At 42.4% G+C, this 22197-nt stretch overlaps 1 protein-coding gene across 5 annotated transcripts in view; it reads left to right on the top strand.

Annotated features, from left to right (window-relative positions):
- LOC115474560 (shugoshin 2-like) overlaps positions 1-22197 on the top strand; it is a 235697-nt gene that overhangs the window by 67872 nt on the left and 145628 nt on the right. For all 5 annotated transcript variants that reach the window (XM_030210074.1, XM_030210073.1, XM_030210075.1 and 2 more), the window contains exon 3: positions 15807-15982. In XM_030210074.1, the coding sequence (XP_030065934.1) occupies positions 15807-15982 (176 nt within the window). The remainder of the gene's footprint in view (positions 1-15806; positions 15983-22197) is intronic.

Below are 22197 nucleotides of genomic sequence, written 5' to 3'. Positions count from 1 at the left end.
AAACAAATGACAACACATAAGACATTGGAGGTTGATACTATTATACTTTATTATGTAAATGATGTTACTCCTTTTCTTTTGTCAATAATATCACAATAATATATCAGCTTGTTGGAGGGGAGGAATGGGGAAGGGAGGGAGGGGAGAAAGGGGAACATGGGGGGGGGGAAAAATTATTACAAAAATGTTGTTGATGATATATTTAGTTGACTGCGATGTATATATACTCATTTTGGTGTTGTATAATGGTCTGTTATTACGATAATACAATAAAAAAGTTGAAACACAAAAAAATAAAAGGTGCTAAGTGCTTCTGTGCTAACTCCAAACAAAATAATGTACAGTAGCTACAAATTTAACATGGTATCTGTAATGGAAAATGCTGGGAATGTCCCCAATAGTTGCCATGTTAAATTTGCAGCTACCCCACAGTAAAGTCTCATGTTGAGCTATGGTAACGACACATTTTATTGCAGTTTAGTAAATTACTCCTTTGTGCACTAAAAGGGAATAGTGTATTTGTTCATACAGCATGTGAAGCAACTTTTTGTACATTAGCTTCTGGGATTGTACCTGTGGCAAAAGAAGTTACAAGACTAGATTGCAAGGATTGTCAGAAGAAGGGGATTTAGAACGTGGCTTCCCAGCTTGCTGCTCTAACCAGTAAGCTACTTCTACATTCCCACTTCATACAGGACTTCTGAGAACATCAAAAAGCTAGAATTTGAAATCGTACTTCTAAAGTGGTTTACATTTATTGCAGACCCTATTCTTTAAAAAGCAAGTTAATGCCATGTATGGGCACTGTTCAAAATGTGTCACACTTTCTAGTCAAAAGTGACTGTTCTGCTTTTAAGGTGGTAAATATTGTTCATAACTAATGGCTGCACTGTATTTGACAGCATGGAATGGCTGCTTTGTCCTTTTAGGATGGTGGTTATTTGCAACATGAGGAAAGGGATAAGGAAAGTGCAGTTACTTCTGCTGTTCTGTTGGAATGTACTGGTAAATATTAGGGCTGTGAAGGTCAAAAATTTACATCAGGCGTGGATGCTGTTCAAAAATGCCATTCTGGAAGCCCAGTCCAAATATATTCTGTGTATTAAAAAAGGAGGAAGGAAGACCAAATGACAGCTGGCATGGTTAAAAAGTGAGGTGAATGATGATGTTAGAGCTAAAAGAAAATCCTTCAGAAAATGGAAGAAGGAACTTACTGAATAAGAACCAACATAAGGCATGCCAAGTCAAATGCAAAGCACTCATAAGGAAGGCAAAGAGGGACTTTGAAAAAAAAGATTGTGTTGGAGGCAAAACCACATAGTAATAACATTTTTTTTTTTGGTATATTAAAAGCAAGAAGTCAATCAGTTGGACCGCTAGATGACCGAGGGTCAATAGGGGCACTCAGGGAAGACAGTCATAGTGGAGAGATTAAATGATTTCCTTTGCTTCGGTCTTTACCAAGGAAGATTTGGGAGAGATACCAGTTCCAGAAATGGTATTCGAAGCTGACAAGTCAAAGAAACTGAATGAAATCTCAATAATCCTTGACGATGTAATGGCACAATTTGACAAATTGAAGAGTAGCAAATCGCCTGGACCACATGGTATTCTTCCCAGAGAACTGATAATCAAGCATGGTACAGGAAGATTAGAGGGTGTCCAATGTAACGCTGATTTAAAAAAAAAAAAAAAGGTTCCACAGGTGATCTGGGAAATTATAGACTGGTGAGCCTGATGGGCAAAATGGTAGAGTCTATAAAGAACAAAATTAAAGAGCATATTCAAAGGCATGGACTAATGAGACAAAGCCAGCATGGATTTAGTCAAAGGAAATCTTGTCTCACCAATCTACTACATTTCTTTGAAGGGGTGAACAAACATGTGGATAAAGGTGAGCCAGTAGATATTGTGTATCTGGATTTTCAAAAGGCATTTGACAAAGTACTTCATGAAAGATTCCAGAAGAAATTGAACAGTCAATGGGATAGGAGGTAGTGTTCTATTGTGGATTAAAAACTGGTAAAAAGATAGAAAACAGAGTAGGGTTAAATGCTCAGTATTCTCAATGGAGAAGGGTAAACAGTGGGGTTCTCCAGAGGTCTATGCTGGGACCACTGCTTTTTAACATATTTATAAATGATCTAGAGATGGGAGTAACTAGTGAGGTAATTAAATTTGCTGATGACACAAAGTTATTCAAAGTCGTTAAATCACAAGAGAATTATGAAAAATTACAAGACGACCTTGGGAGACTGGGCATCCAAATGGCAGATGATGTTTAGTGTGAGCAAGTACAACGTGATGCATGTGGGAAAGAGGAACCTGAACTATAGTTACGTGATGCAAGGGTCCACTTTAGGAGTCACCAGCCAGGAAAGAGAATCTAGTTGCCATCGTTGATTATGATGTTGAAATCCTCTGCTCAGTGTGCGGTGGTGGTGAATAAAGCAAATAGAATGTTAGGTATTATTGGGAAAGGAATGGAAAGCAAAAATGAGAATGTTATAATGCCTTTGTATCACTTCATGGTGCGACTGCATCTTGAATACTGTGTGCAATTCTGATCACCGCATCTCAAAAAAGATATAGTGGAATTACAAAAAGTACAGAATAGGATGACATAAATGATAAAGGGGGTGGGACGACTTTCCTATGAGGAAAGGCTTAAAGCAGCTACGGCTTTTCAGCTTGGAGGAAAGACAGCTGTGGGGAAATATGATAGAGGTCTATAAAATGAGTGGACTGGAATGAGTAGACATAAATCACTTATTTAGTCTTTCCAAAAATACTAGGACTAAGGGGCACGCAATGAAGTTACAAAGTAGTACATTTTAAAACAAAGCAAAAAAATACTTCTTCACTCAATGTGTAAACTCTGGAATTGATTGCCAGAGAATGTAGGAAAAGCAGTTTGCTTAGCAGGGTTTATGAAAGGTTTGGATACCTTCCTAAAAGAAATGTCCATAAGCCATTATCAAGATGGACTGTTGGCTATCCCTCGATGCTGGTGCCTAGCCGAAACAATACTTCTTTCCATTCCCCCAGAGTAGGTAGCTCAGTTGGGTCCCTGGAGATATGGTCCATATTCTCACTCCCTCCTAGTCTGGATGCGAGTCCAGCAGACCTAGGCAGGCTGAGACTTGGACATCCCGAGAGGGTCATTACCCTGAATCTGATATGGACCGCTCCTGGAGTCCGACCAAAACCCAGAGGTCCTCTCAAAGGAGGGGTGCCTTGATCTTCCATCAGACCCCTCTGTTTCTCATGAGGAGAGTTCCCCCCTGAGGATGTCTCCTTTTATCAATTTTATCTGAGAGATGGCTCATGCCATCTTATTTAGGTTGGACATTGGTGATGAGTCCAGGGCAGAAATGTTGGACATCCTTGATTTTGACACCCCTACTAAGAAAGCTGTGATGGTGCCCATTCACAGCATCCTTAAGATGAAAGAGTAAAAGACCCCATTCCCTATTCAGCCTTTTAATGAGAAGGAGATTTCTGTGTATAGAGTCCAGAAGCCTCCTGGATTCAAGAAGTTCCAACTTTTGAATCACTCCATGGTTTTTGAATCCACCCTCTTGGGGCTTTTGGCTCTTTTTGACTTACTCCCCATTGCCCACTGGGGTGGGGAGGGGGGGATTTTGAGGCCTCTGGAATCTTTTGGGTGAAAAATACTCCAGAATGCTATGCTAGTTAGCATAGTAACATAGTAGATGACGGCAGAAAAAGACCTGCATGGTCCATCTAGTCTGCCCAACAAGATAAACTCGTATGTGTATACCTTACCTTGATTTGTACCTGCCTTTGGAATCCTGTGCAGTAGGAATGGATCCTCAGAAGCTTAGCCAAAATTGGGTGGCGGAGCAGGTGGGGGAAGAGAGGTTGGTGGTTGGGAGGCGAGGATAGTGGAGGGCAGACTTATACGGTCTGTGCCAGAGCCAGTGATGGGAGGCGGGACTGGTGGTTGGGAGGCGGGGAATACTGCTGGGCAGACTTGTACGGTCTGTGCCCTGAAAAAGGCAGGTACAAATCAAGGTAAGGCTGAATAGGGAATGCATTCTTATCAGCCGTTTGAGCACGCACTGGAAAGCCTTGGTGAACGGTGTGGCGGATATTGTACCCTCTGATCAAGCTGTACTGCTCCACCAGGTAGTAGCCAACAAGACTGTGGAGTCTGAGTCGGAAGCAATTTTGGGTGGAGTTGGAGTCAGCAAAACCTCCTCCACTTAAACATTTTTACTATCTGATGTGAAGGCAAGGCCCTAGATCCTTTTCCTGTCCTACACAAAAACTGCTTGAGTATGTTCTACACCAGAGCTTCTCAAACTGTGGGTTGGGACCACAAATGGGTCACAGAAACCACATTTGGGATCATGACCTGGGTGCCCTCTGCATAGATGCTTCCTTCTGTGCTTTGGGGGGGGGGGGGGAGGGCACACAATTTTATTTGGCCACTATAATGGGGTCACAACCTCAAAAAGATCGACAGCTACTGTTCACCTTTCTTAGTCTGTTCTCAAAACCAACTCTTTTAAGGGTTCACCTCAGTGCAATTGGTGCTTATCGCCATGTAGGGGGTAAACCTATCTCTGTATAGCCTTTAATTGTTTGCTTCATGAGAGGTTTGCTTTTGCTGAAGCCCCCCCCCCCCCCAGTCAGACTCTTCAAAGTGTCATGGGACCTCGACATCATTCTCACCCATCTGATGGAAGCTCCTTTTGAGCCACTTGATACTTACCATCTGAAGTACCTGACTTGAAAGGTCCTATTTTTTGTGTCAGTTAATTCAGCTTGCAGGGTCACTGAGCTCCGGGCTCTAGGTGATCCACCTTCCATTAAATTTCACTGTAATAGAGTAATTCACTGCATGCATTCTAAGTTCCTTCCAAAGATAGTGTCAGAATTCCACCTTAACTAGTCAATCATTCTTCCAACATTCTTTCCCAAACCTCATGCCTATCCAGGTGAAAGCATGCTGTCCACCCTGGACTACAAGAGAGCCTTGGCCTTCTGTCTGGAGCAGACTAAAGCCCATAGTCAGTCCACCCAGTTTCTTGTTTCTTCTGACCCTAGCAGGATGGAGGTGGCTAGCAGACTGCGTTTCCCAATAGCCAGTTGAATAAAGTGCATGTCCTTCACTTAATGCCCAAGCTGGGCTGACTCTGGAGGGCCATGTCACAGCTCATAATGTCAGAGCTATGGCTGTGTCAGTAGCTTACTTGAGGTCAGTCTGTCTTGAGATCTGCAGAACTGCAACTTGATCTTCAGTCCACATGGTCACATTTTGTTATTGTCTTGACAAAGATTCCCGACTCGGCAGCTGGTTTGGTCAGTCAGTCCTGTAGAATTTATTCGGGGTCTAGAATCCAACTCCAACCCCCCTCCCCTTCCAAGGCCCATTTTTGCTTCTGTTTAGGCTGTACCTACAAAACAAATTTTGTAGTACCATGTTCTTGTTACTGTTGATCTTAGACTGTTTCAGGTCTTGTTTCTATTTTTCCCCTTTTTTGTTTTGCTAAGCGTGGTAGCTAGGGATTTTCACATGTAGAATTAGTGTCCAGCTTGTCCTTGGAGAAAGTGAAGTTATGTACCTGTAACAGATGTTCTTCAAGGACAGCCGGACATATATTTATAGCCCACCCTCCTTCCCTAGGAGTTGCAGGCTATTAGCTATTGTACTAGACTGCCTTGGTCCCGTGTGGTGTTTGCAGGCGGGAAGGTGTTCAATTGCATGGTGCTGCTTCCAAAAGCTTCTGGAATTAGAAGTTGGGAAGTGCATTTGCATTGGGCTCCATCATATTCTGTCAGCCATGTGTGGAATATGTCCTTTTCTTGGGGAACATATGCTACAGGTAACTTCACTTTTCAGCCAATGACAGTTGCTACAATGACCAATTAAGATAGGCAGGAGAGAGTATAACAAACTGGTAGTTGCAAAACAGTGATGTGAAAGACGGATATCAAATTATAGGAAGCATTTGGTTTCAATTATTGCTGCTAAAGGTGGTGCAACCTGTTAAGTTTGAGGCAGTTAATTTTTCACATGGGTGATATGAGTGTTGTATGACTTTGCTCTTTAAGTAAATGATGTACATAAGTAATGCCACACTGGGAAAAGACCAAGGGTCCATCGAGCCCAGCATCCTGTCCACGACAGCGGCCAATCCAGGCCAAGGGGCACCTGGCAAGCTTCCCAAACGTACAAACATTCTATACATGTAATAATGTAAAAAATGTAATGTCTATTCAGGTTACCTTTGTTTAATATTACATTCTATTTGGTTTCTGATTTTTATTCAGTGTGACATAGATTCAATTAGAGGGTGACCGAAACTGAATCAACAGCTGAAACTTGCTGAAAATGGCGTCCCTACCCCCTTGACTACAAACCCTTCGCCCTCCCACCACCCCAGGCCTATCTTTAAATACACTGGTGGTCTAATAGCTTTTTCCAGGGAAGAGCAATTGTAGAGAAAATGTTTTGCTAATATAAGGTTAATCATTTCTACAATTTCTAAATAAATGTAGTTTCTCTGACCTTGTACATTAGAAGTAGAACTAAATGTTCCTAGATATGCTTTTGGAGTCAGGCAAGCTTACTAATAGTCTAGAATTGTAGCATAATTGTGATGACAGACACTATCCAGCTTATTTTCGAAAGTGATAGCCGGCCATCTTCCGACACAAATCGGGAGATGGCCGGCCATCTCCTAAAACCGGCCAAATCGGTATAATCGAAAGCCGATTTTTGGACACACCGGCATTCCGTCGCAGAGGCGGCTAATCTTCAAGGGGGCGTGTCGGCAGGGTAGTGAAGGTGGGATGTGGGCGTGCTTACGAGATGGCCGGCTTCAGCTGATAATGGAAAAAAGAAAACCGGCAATGACGAGCATTTGGCCGGTTTTACTTGGTCTATTTATTTTCACGACCAAGTCTCAAAAAGATGCCCAAACTGACCAGATGACCACTGGAAGGAATTAGGGATGACCTCCCCATACTCCTCCAGTGGTCACCAACGCCCTCCCACCCAAAAAAAAACTTTAAAACATTTCCTTCCTAGGAGGGGAAGCCAGTCGGCCAGCTCGTAAAAAAAAAGGATCTTGCTGATCAGTTACGTTATGACTTACTTGTTCAGGAGTGCTGTATTTTGTGATACTGTTTTGAGAAATGTTCAAGAAAGACTTCATACAAATTAAAAAAGTCCCTGCCGTTCATTTTCCCTTGATGGCTGTCCCTGACGTGCACTTCCCTTAATAGCCGTCTTTCTCTCCGAAAGTGCACTTCTCTTAATGGCCGGCTTTCTCCCCAAACAGGGAAATCAAAACAGTTCTTGCTCACAGTTTTTTTTTAGTAGTAACAGTGGGATTTGAACCAGCCACCTCTGCATTACAAGAGCCATGATGTAACCACTTGGCTACAGCTCCACTTACTTGGGTGTCCCTCCCTTTTGATTATACCCCTTCAGGTCTCTCTCAGCCAATCACAGTGCGTTAAGCTGTCTGTGAGTGGCTGAGAGAGACCTTGAGGGGTATAATCAAAAGGGAGGGACACCCAAGTAAGTGGAGCTGTGGCCAAGTGGTTACATCACTGGTCTTGTAATGCAGAGGTGGCTGGTTCAAATCCCACTGTTACTACAAAAAAAGCAGTGTGCAAAAACTTTTGATTTCCCTGTTCAAGGAGAAAGCTGGCCATTAAGAGAAGTGCACTTCCGGAGAGAAAGACTGCTATTAAGGGAAGTGACGGCCATCAAGGGAAAATGCATGGCAGGGACTTTTTTCATTTGTATGAAGTCTTTCTTGAACATTTCTCAAAACAGTATCACAAAATACAGCACTCCTGAACAAATAAGCCATAACATAATTGATCAGCAAGATCTAAACATCCAGAAGTACCAGTGCACTATGAATGCTGGCCCCTCCCACAGCCAAATGCCTTGGATTTGGCCGGGTTTGAGATGGCCGGTTCCAGTTTCCATTATCGCTGAAAAACAAAGTCAGCCATCTCAAACCCGGCGATCTGTGGCATTTGGCCGGCCCCAACCGTATTTTCGAAACAAAAGTTGGCCAGCCATCTTTTTCGATAATACGGTTCCGGTCAGCTGTTGCGGCGCCGCCAAAATAGATCACCGGCGATCGATTTCGCCGGCGCCGTTTGATTATGTCCCTCACTATGCCTCCTTTGTGAAGCTGCACATAGGCATTGCAAGGGAAAGACTTAATAAGAGCAGGGGGGGGGATTTTGGTTCAGACAACCTCCTGACTGATGTTGGATTTTTGTCTCTCTTGCGCAAGAATAAACCTGCTTGTGTCTAAACCTGCTTGATCTTTTGGGATTCGTGAGTATATTGGTTAAATTCATTTAACAGCTGGTCCTTCTAGCCGGAAAACCAATAACTTTTTCCTTGTGTCAAGGTCGGAGCTGTTGTGCACATGGATTTTGAATAAATCCCTACTTAAAGTCCCCCGGGGCAATCCTGTAAAAAAGGGCCAGTTCTTCTAACACTTGGAAGAGTGACGGTTTTCTTTTCTGTGCATCACAAATCTTATGGGACCAATTTAGGTAATGTTGTGTCTTGTTTGTCTTTTAAATTAGTGTGTTTTAAATTAGGAACTGAGATTAGACAACCAGAGTAGACCAACTTCTCGCAAGGGTAAGCCTGGCTACAAAGGGGAGGCCCTTCAATAGGAACCCTCGTCTCAAACCCGGTGAAGGAAACTACAACCCAAGCGAGAATTTAGGGTTGAAATGGAGGCCTTAACATCTGATCCAGACGACCCACGTAAACAATTGACAAACAACAGTTTGGAGTCCTTTCGGATGACTGGAAAAGAGGAGAGCAATTAGGACCTTGACTGACAGACAGAAATCAGATTGGTCCTAGGAGCAATCTGTGGTATAGCTCTTATCCTCCTGCTCCGGGTCATACATGCAGTTAAAAAGACATCAAATCCTGGAGACCAGAAAAGGAGTAATTCCCAAGACCACTTCAATCGGATACAGGGGGAATTCATTCGGGAAAGACACCGAGCTGGGACAGCTCGAGCACTAACTGAACCCACGGAATTGGCAAATACGGGGCTTCCTGAACCCCCTAAGAACATTACCTTTTATGAGGGTCAGACCAGTACAGTTGGAATAGATTTTTGTGAACTAACTCGCTGCGGAGGACGAGAGGCAGCTGCGAGATTTACATGGTCTGACAAGTATGTATGCTTTCTACCTACAAATACTCCCGGAACCTGTCAATGCACTATATGGGACCTAACTATTTGGAGCACGAGCTCCACCCCTTGGAGGTATTACCTACTAAAAACACAAGATGATACTGAGATCCAAAGCAGAGTCCGAATGTACTGATGAAACAAACTGCAATAAACTACTAATTACTTTACAAACACCCAGGAAGACAGATGAGCGTTTATATGCTGTGGGAGCATACGTCTCCAGGACTGATCCCATTGGACACTTCTTTATTCAAATATTGGAGAGAAATATTTCTCGAGAGAACTTTGTGAACTTTCCCTGCTTAAAATGATCAGATTTGAAAATCTGACCATTGAAGAGAAACTAGAACTTGAAACGGGTTACCAGGAAAAAAAAACGAATGGATGGCATGGATAATCTATACTACTGGGAAAATAAACAAGTCTGACTGTGTGGCGTATGCTAAGGCAAGACCTTCCTTGGGGACCACACCCTTCAGATTGAGTCCTGATGATCCTGAGGGATTATAGTGCATGATCCAGCTATATAACAGCAGTTATCGACCCAGTAGAACCTGCCTTATAATGTCACACCTCTTTTCCCCCCACTAAAGGAAGAATTAGACCACCAACGGTGACATCATATCCAGGTAACTACACTTGCTTTTCTATAGAAGGACGAGGAAAGCGACAGAATCTGAAGCTACTACCAGACTCATATTACCATCATCGGGTCAACTTGACAGGAAAACAGAACCATAAATACCATCTCGATTGGTTCCAGAATCAAGACCAAGGGCGAGCTGATGTCTGGTGAATGTGTGGGGATCTCCATCTCAGACACCATCTCCCACAAATGTGGCACAGAGAGTGTGCATTAATACAAGTTGTCATGCCGTTTATATGTTACCCACAGGAACACTGGAACTGCCAAAACCAATTCCACACAGAATGAAGAGGGCAGTGACACCTGGCGGATCATTCGACCCACATGTGTATGTGAATGACATTGGGATGCCTCGAGGGGTACCCAATGAGTTCAAAGCAAGGAACCAGTTTACTGCGTGATTTTGAGTCCTTCCTCTTCTGATGGGTAACAATTAATAAAAATGTAGACTGGATTAACTATACCTATTATAATCAACAGAGACTTGTCAACTACACACGAGATGCCATAAAAGGAATTGCTGAACAAAGTGATGCCACTTCAATGATGGCATGGGAAAATCAACGAGCATTGGATATGTTACTGGCAGAGAGGGGCGGAGTCTGCAAGATGTTTGGAGAGTTTTGTTGTACATACATCCTGAACAATAGAGCTCCTGATGGAAACATCACCAAGGCGTTGACTAGACTAAACAGCCTAGTCAAGGGAACTGGTGGAGAATTCAGGCTTTAATGACCCATTCAATGGAAGATTGGTTTGAAAATTGGAGTGGCCTGATTGCTGTGGCTGCAGCCATATTGGTAACATGCGGATGCTGCTGCATTCCATGTATTCGCGGCCTACTCCAAAGACTAATTGTTGTGACCCTAACTAAGACTACGTACCAGCATGAAGAGCCTGACAATGAAGACAACGATAGCCAGGCTTCCTCTAGAGACTACATAGCTTCCGTTGGTGTATAATAATCTCAAGACTACATGAATTTCCAGGACTGAAAGACAGAGTCTTGGAGAGGAATCTATCTTAGACTTGAGTAAAATATGTAACAGTGATAAACAGGAGTGAAATGTAGAGAAAATGTTTTGCTAATATAGGGTTAATCATTTTTACAATTTCTAAATAAATGTAGGTTCTCTGACCTTGTGCATTACAAGTAGAACTAAATGTTCATAGATATGCTTTTGGAGTCAGGCAAGCTTACTAACAGTCTAGAATTGTAGCATAATTGTGATGACACACACACAGACACTATGCCTCCTTTGTGAAGCTGCATGTAGGCATTGCAAGGGAAAGACTTATAAGAGTGGGGGGGGGGGGGGGGGGATTTTGGTTCAGACAACCTCCTGACTGATGGATTTTTGTCTCTCTTGCGCAAGAATAAACCTGTTTGTGTCTAAACCTGCTTGATCTTTTGGGATTCGTGAGTATATTGGTTAAATTCTTTTAACAGCAATCCCCAGTTGCTCTTACCCCTGCTGGTCCTCAGCCAAAATGGCTACCAGGACCTCCCGCAGCTGTCTCGGCAGGGGCAACAGCAACTGGGCCCGATAGAGGCTACTAGATCACCAGTATTCCTATGATCAAATTCCCCACGCTTTTCCAAACAGTGCTGAAAAATTAGCGACAGAACAGCACAGGGAATAAAGCCATCATGATCACAACTAATAGTATGCAAATTTATGTGCACTATTAATTTTGATCATCCTTCTGGAGGATTGTGCCCCCCCCCCCCCCCACTACTACTTATTTCCATAGCGCTACTAGACGTACCCAGCGCTGTACACTTGAACATGAAGAGACAGTCCCTGCTCGACAGAGCTTACAATCTTATTAGGACAGACAAACAGGACAAATAAGAGATAAGGGAATTACTAAAGTGGGGATGATAAAATAAGGGTACTGAACAAGTAAATAAGGGTTATGAGTTAAAAGCAGCATCAAAAAGGTGGTCTTTTAGCCTAGATTTGAAGACTGCCAGAGATTGAGCTTGACGTACCGGCTCAGGAAGTCTATTCCAGGTATATGGTGCTGCAAGATAAAAGGAACGGCGTCTGGAGTTAGCGGTGGAGGAGAAGGGTGCAGATAAAGATTTACCCAGTGAACGGAGATTCCGGGGAGGAGTGTAGGGAGAGATAAGAATGGAGAGGTACTGAGAAGCTGCAGAGGGAATGTACTTGTAAGTCAATAAGAGGAGTTTGAGCTGTTTGCAGAAATGGATAGGGAGCCAGTGAAGTAACTCGAGAGGGCTAATATGAGCATAACGACACTGGCGGAATATAAGTCGTGCAGCAGAATTTTGAACAGATTGAAGAGGAGAGCGATGGCTAAGTGGGGAGACCTATGAGAAGCAAGTTGCAATAGTCTAAGCGAGAGGTGATAAGAGTGTGGATAAGGGTTCTGGTAGTTTGCTCAGAAAGGAAAGGGTGAATTTTGGTGATATAGAGAAAGAGACGACAGGTTTTAGCAGTCTGCTGAATGTGTGCAGAGAAAGACAGAAGAGTCGAAAATGATCCCAAGGTTACAAGCTGTTGAGACGGGGATGATGAGAGTGTTACCCACAGAAATAGAGAATGGGGGAAGAGGAGAGGTTGGTTTAGGGGGAAAGATAAGAAGCTCAGTCTTGGTCGTGTTTAGTTTCAGATGGCGGTGAGACATCTAGGCAGCAATGTGAGACAGGCAGGCTGATATTTTGGACTGGATTCCTGCTGAGATTTCTGGTATGGAGAGGTAGATCTGGGAGTCATCAGCATAAAGATGATACTGAAAACCATGGGATGAGATCAGAGTACCAAGGGAAAAAAGTACAGATGGAGAAAAGAAGTCCCAGGACAGATCCCTGAGGTACACCAACTGACAGTGGGATAGAAGTGGAGGAGGATCCACCAGAGTATACACTAAAAGTACGATGGGAGAGATAAGAAGAAAACCAGGAAAGAACAGAGTCCTGAAATCCAAGTGAGGACAGCGTATCAAGGAGTAGGCTGTGATCAACAGTGTCAAAAGCAGCAGATAAATGAGAAGGATGAGGACAGAATAGAGAGAGACCTTTGGATCTGACCAGGAACAGGTCATTGGAGACTTTAGCAAGTGCTGTTTCAGTTAAATGAAGAGGGTGAAAGCCAGACTGAAGTGGATCAAGAATAGCTTGAAATGAGAGTCAAGACAACAGCGGTGAACAAGCACGTTCAAGTATCTTGCATAGGAAAGGGAGGAGGGAGATGGGGCGATTGTTGGAAGGATAGGTAGGGTCCAGTGAAGGTTTTTTTTTTTTAAGGAGTTGTGTGACTACGGCATGTTTGAAGTCATCAGGAACAGTCACAGTAGAAACTGAAAGATCGAGGATATGACAGATAAAAGGGATGACAGTAGGAGAGATAGTGTTAAGTAGATGGGTGGGAATAGGATCAGAGGAGGAAAAGATGTGCAGTGTACTCTTCAGTGATAGAGCAACCTCCATCCCCACCAAAATAGTGGTGCCCTGCCTGGTGTATCCTTGGATGTGCTAGGTGGGGCTTCCCTACCATACAGGATTGCCCCCGGGGGGGGGGGGGGGGGTCAGGTTTGCCTTTGTTGAGGGGAGGTTGGGGGCGCTAGACCACTGAGGGGGGGTTGGGTCGTGTCAGGGGTGGGATGGGGAGGCCTGCTAGCATGTAGATGCATGCTGGACAGGGCTGTGCATCCCTCCCCAATGCTGTACATCCCTCCCCAATGCTGTGCATCCCTTAAAACCAACTCTGATCTGTTTTAGGATTTGCCGCAGGAGCAGCGCCCTTGTTTGGCGCGCTACTCACTGAGCATTGGGGAGGAATAGGTAATGCCCTGTTTAGCATGCATTTGCATGCTCATGGTGTTCAGAGCCGACGAGGGCATTATTACACGCGCTCACCTGCTCAAATCATCGGGCGGGAGCAAATGCGGACACTAGTACAGTACTGTTCACCTCCAGCACCTGCATTTGCTTTTGATATCTGCCCGCAGGGCATTTAGAGGTGGGGGGGGGTAGCTGGCCCAGCGGGACCCTCTTTTTCCTGGGGGGAACGGGGGGACTCACTCTGGTGGGGGTGGAGGTGAGGGCAGGCAGAAAGTGGTTGTGGGAGGAGTTTCATTTTCGGCCAAAAATGCATTTGCATTTTCAGCCGAAACCGAAGTATGACTGAACCCAGATTTTGGGCCAGTTTCAATGCTGAATCCAAAATTTGGTTTGCCTCTAGATGCAATAATAAAGGAAATCAGGAGAGGGCAAAATCTTTAGCACAATTCTGTAGGTTCACATAGCCCAAAGGGTTGCCAGAACCTAAAGTTCAGTAATGAGCAGCAGTGAAAGTTGCTGGGTAAGAGAAAAATAGGACCCATCAGAAGTTAGGCTGAGCTGATGGACAGATAAGAACAAATGGAATAGATATGAAATTTCCTATATTGAGGTAAAGGAAATGAGCTAGAAAAACACAGCGATCATGGATGGCAGTGTGGTGGGGGCAATAAGGATGCAGAGGCTATGATCTAGTCATTTGGATTTTGGAGGTTAGATTTATTACTCACCTTTTTCCAAACCTGAGCTCAAAGCAAATTAAATTGAGGTAAATGACTTATTTCCCTGCCCAAGTGGGCTTTTAAGTTGATACAGGGGCAGTGGAGTGTGAAATGACTTGCCCAAGTCAAAAAATGTTAGCAGGAAAAGTAAAATTCAAACCTTAGCTCTCCTGCTTCGTGACTTCTCTAATCACAAAGCATGTGTCTTAGGTGTTAGACAAAAAGAAATCATCACAGGAAGAGTAGATGGGAAACAAAAAAAAAATATTTAAACTTATATTTGTGTATTTCTGCAGTAGATTGTCACTTTGAACAACCACTGGTGTTTTGTTTAGAATAAACGTAATTGTTTTTTTGCATGCATGCTCTATGTATTTAGCAGATGTCATTTACTGCATTACATTATTAAACTTCAAAGTGGTGCACAATATTGAAAAGCATGGATCAAGAGAGCTAGGGAAATGGGAAAACATACCCTTCCTTGTTTTGCAGTATGATAAGTACCTATTTTGTTTCCACTGAGAGAGTACTTGAGACTACTTGAATTGAGCTAAGATGGGATCAGGTTAATTCTTAAATAACTGTGCTCTTACTTAGAGAATGGCACGGGGACAGAGTTTGCCCCGTCACTGTCCCCACAGGCCCTGTCCCCGCTCTGTCCTCATCTGCAGAAGCCTCAAACAATTATGATTTTATATTTAAATCTTTTTATTAAAGTATAGAAAGGAACAATGTGCTGTGTAACTATTAAGTATAAATTACAAATAGAAAACAACAATAACAGCGAGCAGCTATAATAACCCTCCTCACCACCACCCTCTACCCTTCCAACCCCAACAGTAGCTGATTCTACTATTCCAAGGAAGCCTAATCCACCCTGTTAAAATGTCCAGGGGTACAAAATACAACCTGTTCTGCATGTCCTAGAGGGGGATAAATATGCCTTGTTGCATATGCACTGTTATGATTTTTTAAATCTGTGGATGAATAAGAAGACATCAACAATCTGTCTAGCTCTCTCGTCTTCCATAGTCCTTCCTGCAATAGACTATGTGCTAGTATCAGGAATGTACAGGACCCCCCATGCTAATTTTGCTAGTTATGGCCAGCATGTTGCTTGTTTTTTAAAAAAAAATCAAAATATCGCTGTCTACATCACTCAAACATAAATAACAGTCCAGTTCATTAACAGGCTTCAAAGTAGAAAATGACATGGAGACAAAGTTTGGTCCCTGTCCCTGTGTCATTCTCTACTCTTGCTAGCATCCAAATGGTTGCTGTTTTCTTTCTGTAGTGGCACTCGAAGGGGAAATGTGTACAGTCGTTTTGTTTTGGTTTTTGTTTGTTTGTTTTAACCTTCTTCCAAGTGTTGTTTATATCTTGTTGCCCCTTTTTTTTTCCAGATAACTCCACAAGCTTTAAGGTCTCCTTGAAACATAATAATAAAGCACTAGCCCTGGCTCTCAGTGCAGAGAAAGAGACCTCTGGAAGGTTAGAAACTGAGAGAATGTTCCTTCAGAAAGAAATAAAGATGATGCATTTTCAAAATGCTGTGCTTCGACACAACTTAAATATTGTGGTATGGTATCACTGCTTCATTTTCATTCATAAAGTTATAGTCCATCATAGAAAGAAGAATATGTTTGAGTGACATAGGGTGGTGCACATTTAAACTTGAACTGCAGATCTGAGCATGGGTGTGTGATGTAAATGAGACCACTGATGTGAGCACTTCTATATTACACTGAATACCATTAACTTTCCCTATTAATCTCCTCATTTTGGAACTTTCATGTTTTTCATGCTTGTCTGAGTCATAGATGCTGTTTTAACACAGTACGTATTTTTACTTCTGTAGAAAAGAATAAATTGTTTATGGCAAAATCACCTTTAATAAAGTTAGAGTATACCTTCAATAATTCAGTATTAATTTACATGTAATTTGCAGAAAACTGTAAGCAGGGTTTTTTATTCCCATCTTTCTTTTATAGTGCCTGTGGGGCCTGTTGAAGGGATATTTTAGCTTCTGACCTTTTTGTGTCATAAATTTTGAAAATGGTTTTCTCAGTTTTGTTTGTCCATTTACCTTTATTAGCCATTCTTTTTGCTTTTCCTATAAAGCACATTAAATAAGTTTGACTTCTTTTTTTGTAACCCCAGCTTCCCTCCTCCCCCAAAGCTGTCTGCTGCCTTATACCTATGGCGTTGCTTGTTGGCCAGCATAGACATCCACAGTTGGTGGCAGTCATTTTTCTTGCTACCCAGGCTTGAGCATATTTGCTGCAGAATGCCTCAGGCATCACTGGTCCTAGCAGATGCAGGATCCAAATCCAAATGCACTAAGCCATAGAGCTAGCCCCCCTCCACCCGCATGTTATACTAAAGGCAATCCTTTTTTGATAGCAAAATGGTCTCAGCAAGGCTGCTGTGATGGTTTCACAGAACAAGATTGTATTGTTTTGTTTAATAAAGCAGAGGTCATATTTTTAAAAAGTGATGAAGTGATTTTATATACAAGTTGTAACGAGAGGGAAAAAGTAATTTATTAAAATGGAGCATGCAAAGGAAATCATCAGTTTGTTAATATTTAATATTTATAAGTTGAGATCAAAAGTGAAGATATTTCTTATTTTTAACCGTTTTAATGCACATAACTGCTAGTCCTTACTTAAAATTTAATTCATTTTATGTTGTATATATGTGTGTGTATGTGTGTATAGATATATAGATGGATGGATGTAGTTTATTTTCCTACTTTTGACTGTGGGCAACTTTTTTTCTCATTTCACCCCACTTTCACTGCAGTCACACATCCTTCTGTAGATATCTGATGACCGATCTGTTCTTTTCTTCCTTTTTTCTCATCTCTCCTACTAATACTGCTACTACTATTTATCATTTCTATAGCGCTACAAGGCATATGCAGCGCTGTACACCATACACAAAAAAGACAGTCCCTGCTCAAAGAGCTTACAATCTAGATAAGACAGGTAAACAGAACAATTATAAGGGTAAGGGAATAAAAGGTGACGTTAAAGGACAGGGCAAGTGAGTAGTGGTTAGGAGTCAAAAGCAGTGGTAAAGAGGTGGGCTTTAAGTTTGGACTTGAAAACAGCCAAAGACTGGGCTAGACGCACAGGCTCGGGAAGTCTATTCCAGGCATGAGGTGCTGCAAGACAAAAGGAACGGAGTCTAGAATTAGCAGTAGAGGAGAAGGGGACGGATAAGAGAGATTTATCTACAGAACGGAGTACCCGAGGGGGGGCGTAGGGAGAGACAAGAGTGGAGAGGTACTGGGGAGTAGCAGAGTGAATACACTTATAGGTCAATAAGAGAAGGTAAGAGGTTGATCAATGTTCTTATTATCTTTTTCACCTTGTTGCCACCCCCAATGAAAATTTAAAGGATCGTTTGGCAGCCCTCTTTAATATATTAAACGGATAACCCCTCTGTTGGAATCTAGTTATCATACTGTCAGCTTGCACACAGTATTCGTCTTTGGAACTACACAAGCGATGGATTACAGCTCAGCACTCAGTACAAAATCCTAGATCCGTTGCACCAAATCAAGCACAGTCAGAAAGAGGTGGCAATCCTCCCCTGATGCCACCAAGGAAGGAACAACGCCCCATTCCTCCACGGCAAACTGTTGCCCCAGGTGGGATCAACAAAGAGATCGATTGGCTGAGCATCTAAGAGCACATCCAAACCGCTGGGATTCTCCACCAGCCAGTGCGCATGATTGGGCGTCCCCCCGACGGTTCCACTGGCTACTCACCGGTGCGAGCCCCTGACCACTGACAGCAGCCAGCAAGCAATTCCATGGCCCTTCTGGTCCTGTCTGTCAAGTCTGCAAACCAAGGGTGGACTTGGCATGTTGGTTTCACGCACTGTCTCCGCACTCAGAGTGAAAGACCCCCGAAGACGCCCTGGTCGGCGAAACATGATCATGTCGGGTTTCTCCAAACATCATTATCAGTTGATTTAAGCTGAATCTACCATGGAGGCCACAATCAAGAAGAGCGCTCTCAAGCTCACTCAACGCCACCACAGAGCCCGCAGCTATCCCATTGATCGACCCGCGCTGGCTCTGTGATCACTGCCCACCAGAGACTGCAGACTCCCTGAGCACCTGCTAAAGATTGACGAGTGGCTCCACAGCGGCCACACCGACTCCCCGATGGACCAAGACCACCGAACTGAATCCAAGTGAATGCGTAGTGGTGAGCCCACAAAACATTCCACATGTTGCGCAGAAGGCCCTCCACAGCATGAGGGAGAAAAATAATTGCTGCAAAACTTCATACAGTAGCCCCTGTACAGCCTATACACCGATAGTGTTCCCACCATTTATGTGGTGTGATTCCACGTTGTGCATGTGGGTTATGAATGAGAGTGTGCAAATGTGATTGGATGACAGAGTACACAGCAACAAGACCATCGTGACATTTGACATTCAACAAAGACTGAATTGTTCGATAATTTTTCAACAGTTGCTTAATAATTTATATTTGGATGCTCTTGTGCAACCATTATTAATGTTTGAACCTTGTTTATAACTGTGATAGTATGTGTGTGTGTGTATATATATATTTATATTTCTTTTATAGCTTTCTTTTAGTTAGATGGTTTAATTAGTGTGCATATCTCCTAATTTGACTCAGCGTGTATATTTCTTAATCATTGTATTGACTGAAGCAATACATTAGTGACGCTGTGAGCAGGATTCGTAGAGGGGAATGGAATTTTTTAAGCAAAAAAAAAAAATTGGGAAGTACTATATGTTGTTATAGCCACTGAGTGGATTCCGGTTTAAAGGAATCATTGCCTTTTGCTGAAAACAGAAAGGGAGAGGGAATTACTATGTAAAAATGAGTTTATCTTGCTGGGCAGACTGGACGGACCAATCGGGTCTTTATCTGCCGTCATTTTCTGTTACTATGTAACGGTATTGTTTATCTGAAAACCCGTTAGAGACGGGATAAGCAGCATAGGAAAAGTACAGAATTGGAATGTTTAAGTGTGTGATTTACAGCTAAAATGCTTGCCAGAATACTTTTTAGTTAAAATGATAACTGAGCATAGTGTGACGCAGTTAGAATGCTCTATGATTCACGCTGTTAAAATAACTGAGTGCGCCGTGCCGTCGTAAGTGTGACGCAGTAAGAAATGAAGAAGGGAGAATTATTACTACTACTACTTATCACTACTGTAGCGCTACAAGGCATACGCAGCGCTGTACACCAAACAAGAAAAAGACAGTCCCTGCTCAAAGAGCTTACAATCTAACTAACAAAAAGAAAGTATTTAAAAGTATGTTTACACTCATTTGGAGTTGTTAAATCTTATAAGATTCAAGGACCGTTCCAGGCAGGGAAACTGAAACTGTCAGACATAGGAATGTGTTAATTACTCAGTTTTGCAAGCAGTGCTTATTAGGAAAAAATGACCTTGAGTAAAGGGAAACGAGCAACAGGTTTGTTTTTTTTTTAACAGGCTTTTGAACAGACAACACGGATTGCTTTGGATCTGTGGCCAGTTAAACTAGAAGTGGAATTAAGTGTCTCAGGGAATTAAAATTATGCTAATAAGAGCTTTTGCCAAAAATAGTGATTTGGCAAAAACACTGGGGTTTTAGAGACGTAGATTTTTTTTTGTAGAATTAGAAAAGAAAATATAACAAACAAAATCAGGGATTGGGGGAATTCCCTTACTGCATGAAAAATCGCGTGCTCTAGTGGACACTGGAGCTGAGGCCACTTTAATATATGGGAATCCACGTAAATTTAAGGGTCAGAAAGCTGTTATTACCGGGTTGGGGGGAAAACAAATTGAGGCTGTACAGACTTGGGTGGCATTAAAAATTGGAAATCTACCTAAAAAAGAATATAAAGTTATGATTGTGCCTGAGTATATACTGGATATAGATATATTAAAAGGTTTGACATTTAACATTAGATGAGAATACCAGGGGGGCACCTTGAGATCAGTAAAACTATAAAAGAGTTAATGGAGAAGGGAGTTATTAAAACTACAACCACAGATTGGAATAATCCGGTCTGGCCAGTCCGGAAAAGTGACGGCTCCTGGCGTATTTCAGTGGATTATTGGAAATAAAACAAAGTTACACCCGCTTTAACTGCTGCAGTCCCAGATACTACTACTTTGATAGAGAAAATACAGATACATTCTGGCAGATGGTATACTGTAATATAGCTAATGCCTTTTTCACAATACCAGTTAATGAGAAATATTGGGATTAATTTGCTTTCAGTTGGCAGGGCAGGCAGTACCACAGGGATGGATTCACAGTCTCACTATCTGTTACCGGACGGTGGCAGATCATTTAGAGGAATTTCCTCTAGCTGATCATATGCAAATTGTGAATTATATTGATGATGATATGATTCAAGGGAAAACACTGGAAGATGTTCAGACCCAGTTGGAACTGTTAATTATACATTTAAAGAACAAAGGATGGGAGATAAATCCTGATAAGATACAAGGACTGTTCCAAACAGTGAAATTTCTAGGCATTCAATGGCATAATGGTTGAAGAGAAATTTTGCCAAAAGCTAAACAGAAACTTTTGGAATTTGTTCCTCCTTGTAATAAAAAAGAGACACAATGTTTTATTGGATTATTTGGCTTAAAGTGGAGACATGTACCCCACCTGGGGCAAATTTTAGCACCATTATATAAAGTGACTAGGAAAAAGTATCATTTTGAGTGGGGAGAAAAGGAACAACAAGCTTTTGAAGCAGTGCAACAGGCAATACAAACTGCCTTAGATCTGTGGCCAGTGCAGCCAGGAGAGGTAGAGCTAAGTGTCTCAGTGAATGAAAATTATGCTAATTGGAGCCTCTGGCAGAAACAAAAGACTCGGATGCTTTTAGGATTTTGGAGCAGCAGGTTACCAGAGGCAGGAATTAAGTATACCCCTTTTGAAAAAACAGTTATTAGCATGTTATTGGGCTTTAATAGATACTGAGCAATTAACCATAGGACATATTGTTGTCCTGAAACCCGAAATACCAATAATGCAATGGATTCAAAGTTCCGGAAAACCCATAGGATAGGGCATGTACAGGAAGCCAGCATAATTAAGTGGAAATGGTATGTTCAGGAGAGAACGAAATCAGGAATTGGAGAAATTCCCTTATTGCATGAAAAAGTGGCAGCCCTTCCAGAAACAGGATAAATTGGGCGAGAGCCTCTGGAACGGGTGGAAAGCCCAGTCAGGTGGGGAAAAGTTTATGATCAATTAACTAATGAGGCCTATATGGCTTAGAAAATTTTCTTTTGTCCAGTTTACCTTCCTACCCTTCAGTTTCTCTTTACAGTTCTTGCCTTCCTTTTCTAACTGCCTCCCAGCACTTAGGGCCTCTTTTACTAAACCACACTAGTGATTCCTGGTGTGGCAAATGAGAAGAAGCCCATTCATTTCCTATGGGCTTCCTCTCATTTGCCATGTGGGAATCGCTAGCACGGTTTAGTGAAAGAAGCCCTTCTTCCATATGGCTGTTTTGTTTATACTGTGAGCCACATGGTGCTTGAGAAATAAAAATAAAAAAGCTGCTTTAGAGTAGATGTAATGTCAGAGGCATGGAATATGGGCATCAGAGCAGGGGAAGCATTGATGATTCACTTTAATGGGCTGGAAAAATGCAATTCAGATTAGGCATTGAGTAGTATGGGTAGTTTGGTTGTGATTTCAAATTCTATAGAATCGTGGCCAGCTAGTGGTTTTGTCTCAACAGTATTTGTTGAATCTGGGATTGTAACTTTGTTAGG

The sequence above is a fragment of the Microcaecilia unicolor genome, chromosome 7 (genome assembly GCF_901765095.1).
Source record: "Microcaecilia unicolor chromosome 7, aMicUni1.1, whole genome shotgun sequence".
NCBI classification, from domain to species: domain Eukaryota; kingdom Metazoa; phylum Chordata; class Amphibia; order Gymnophiona; family Siphonopidae; genus Microcaecilia; species Microcaecilia unicolor.
This window is presented reverse-complemented; position numbering and strand designations above follow the sequence as displayed.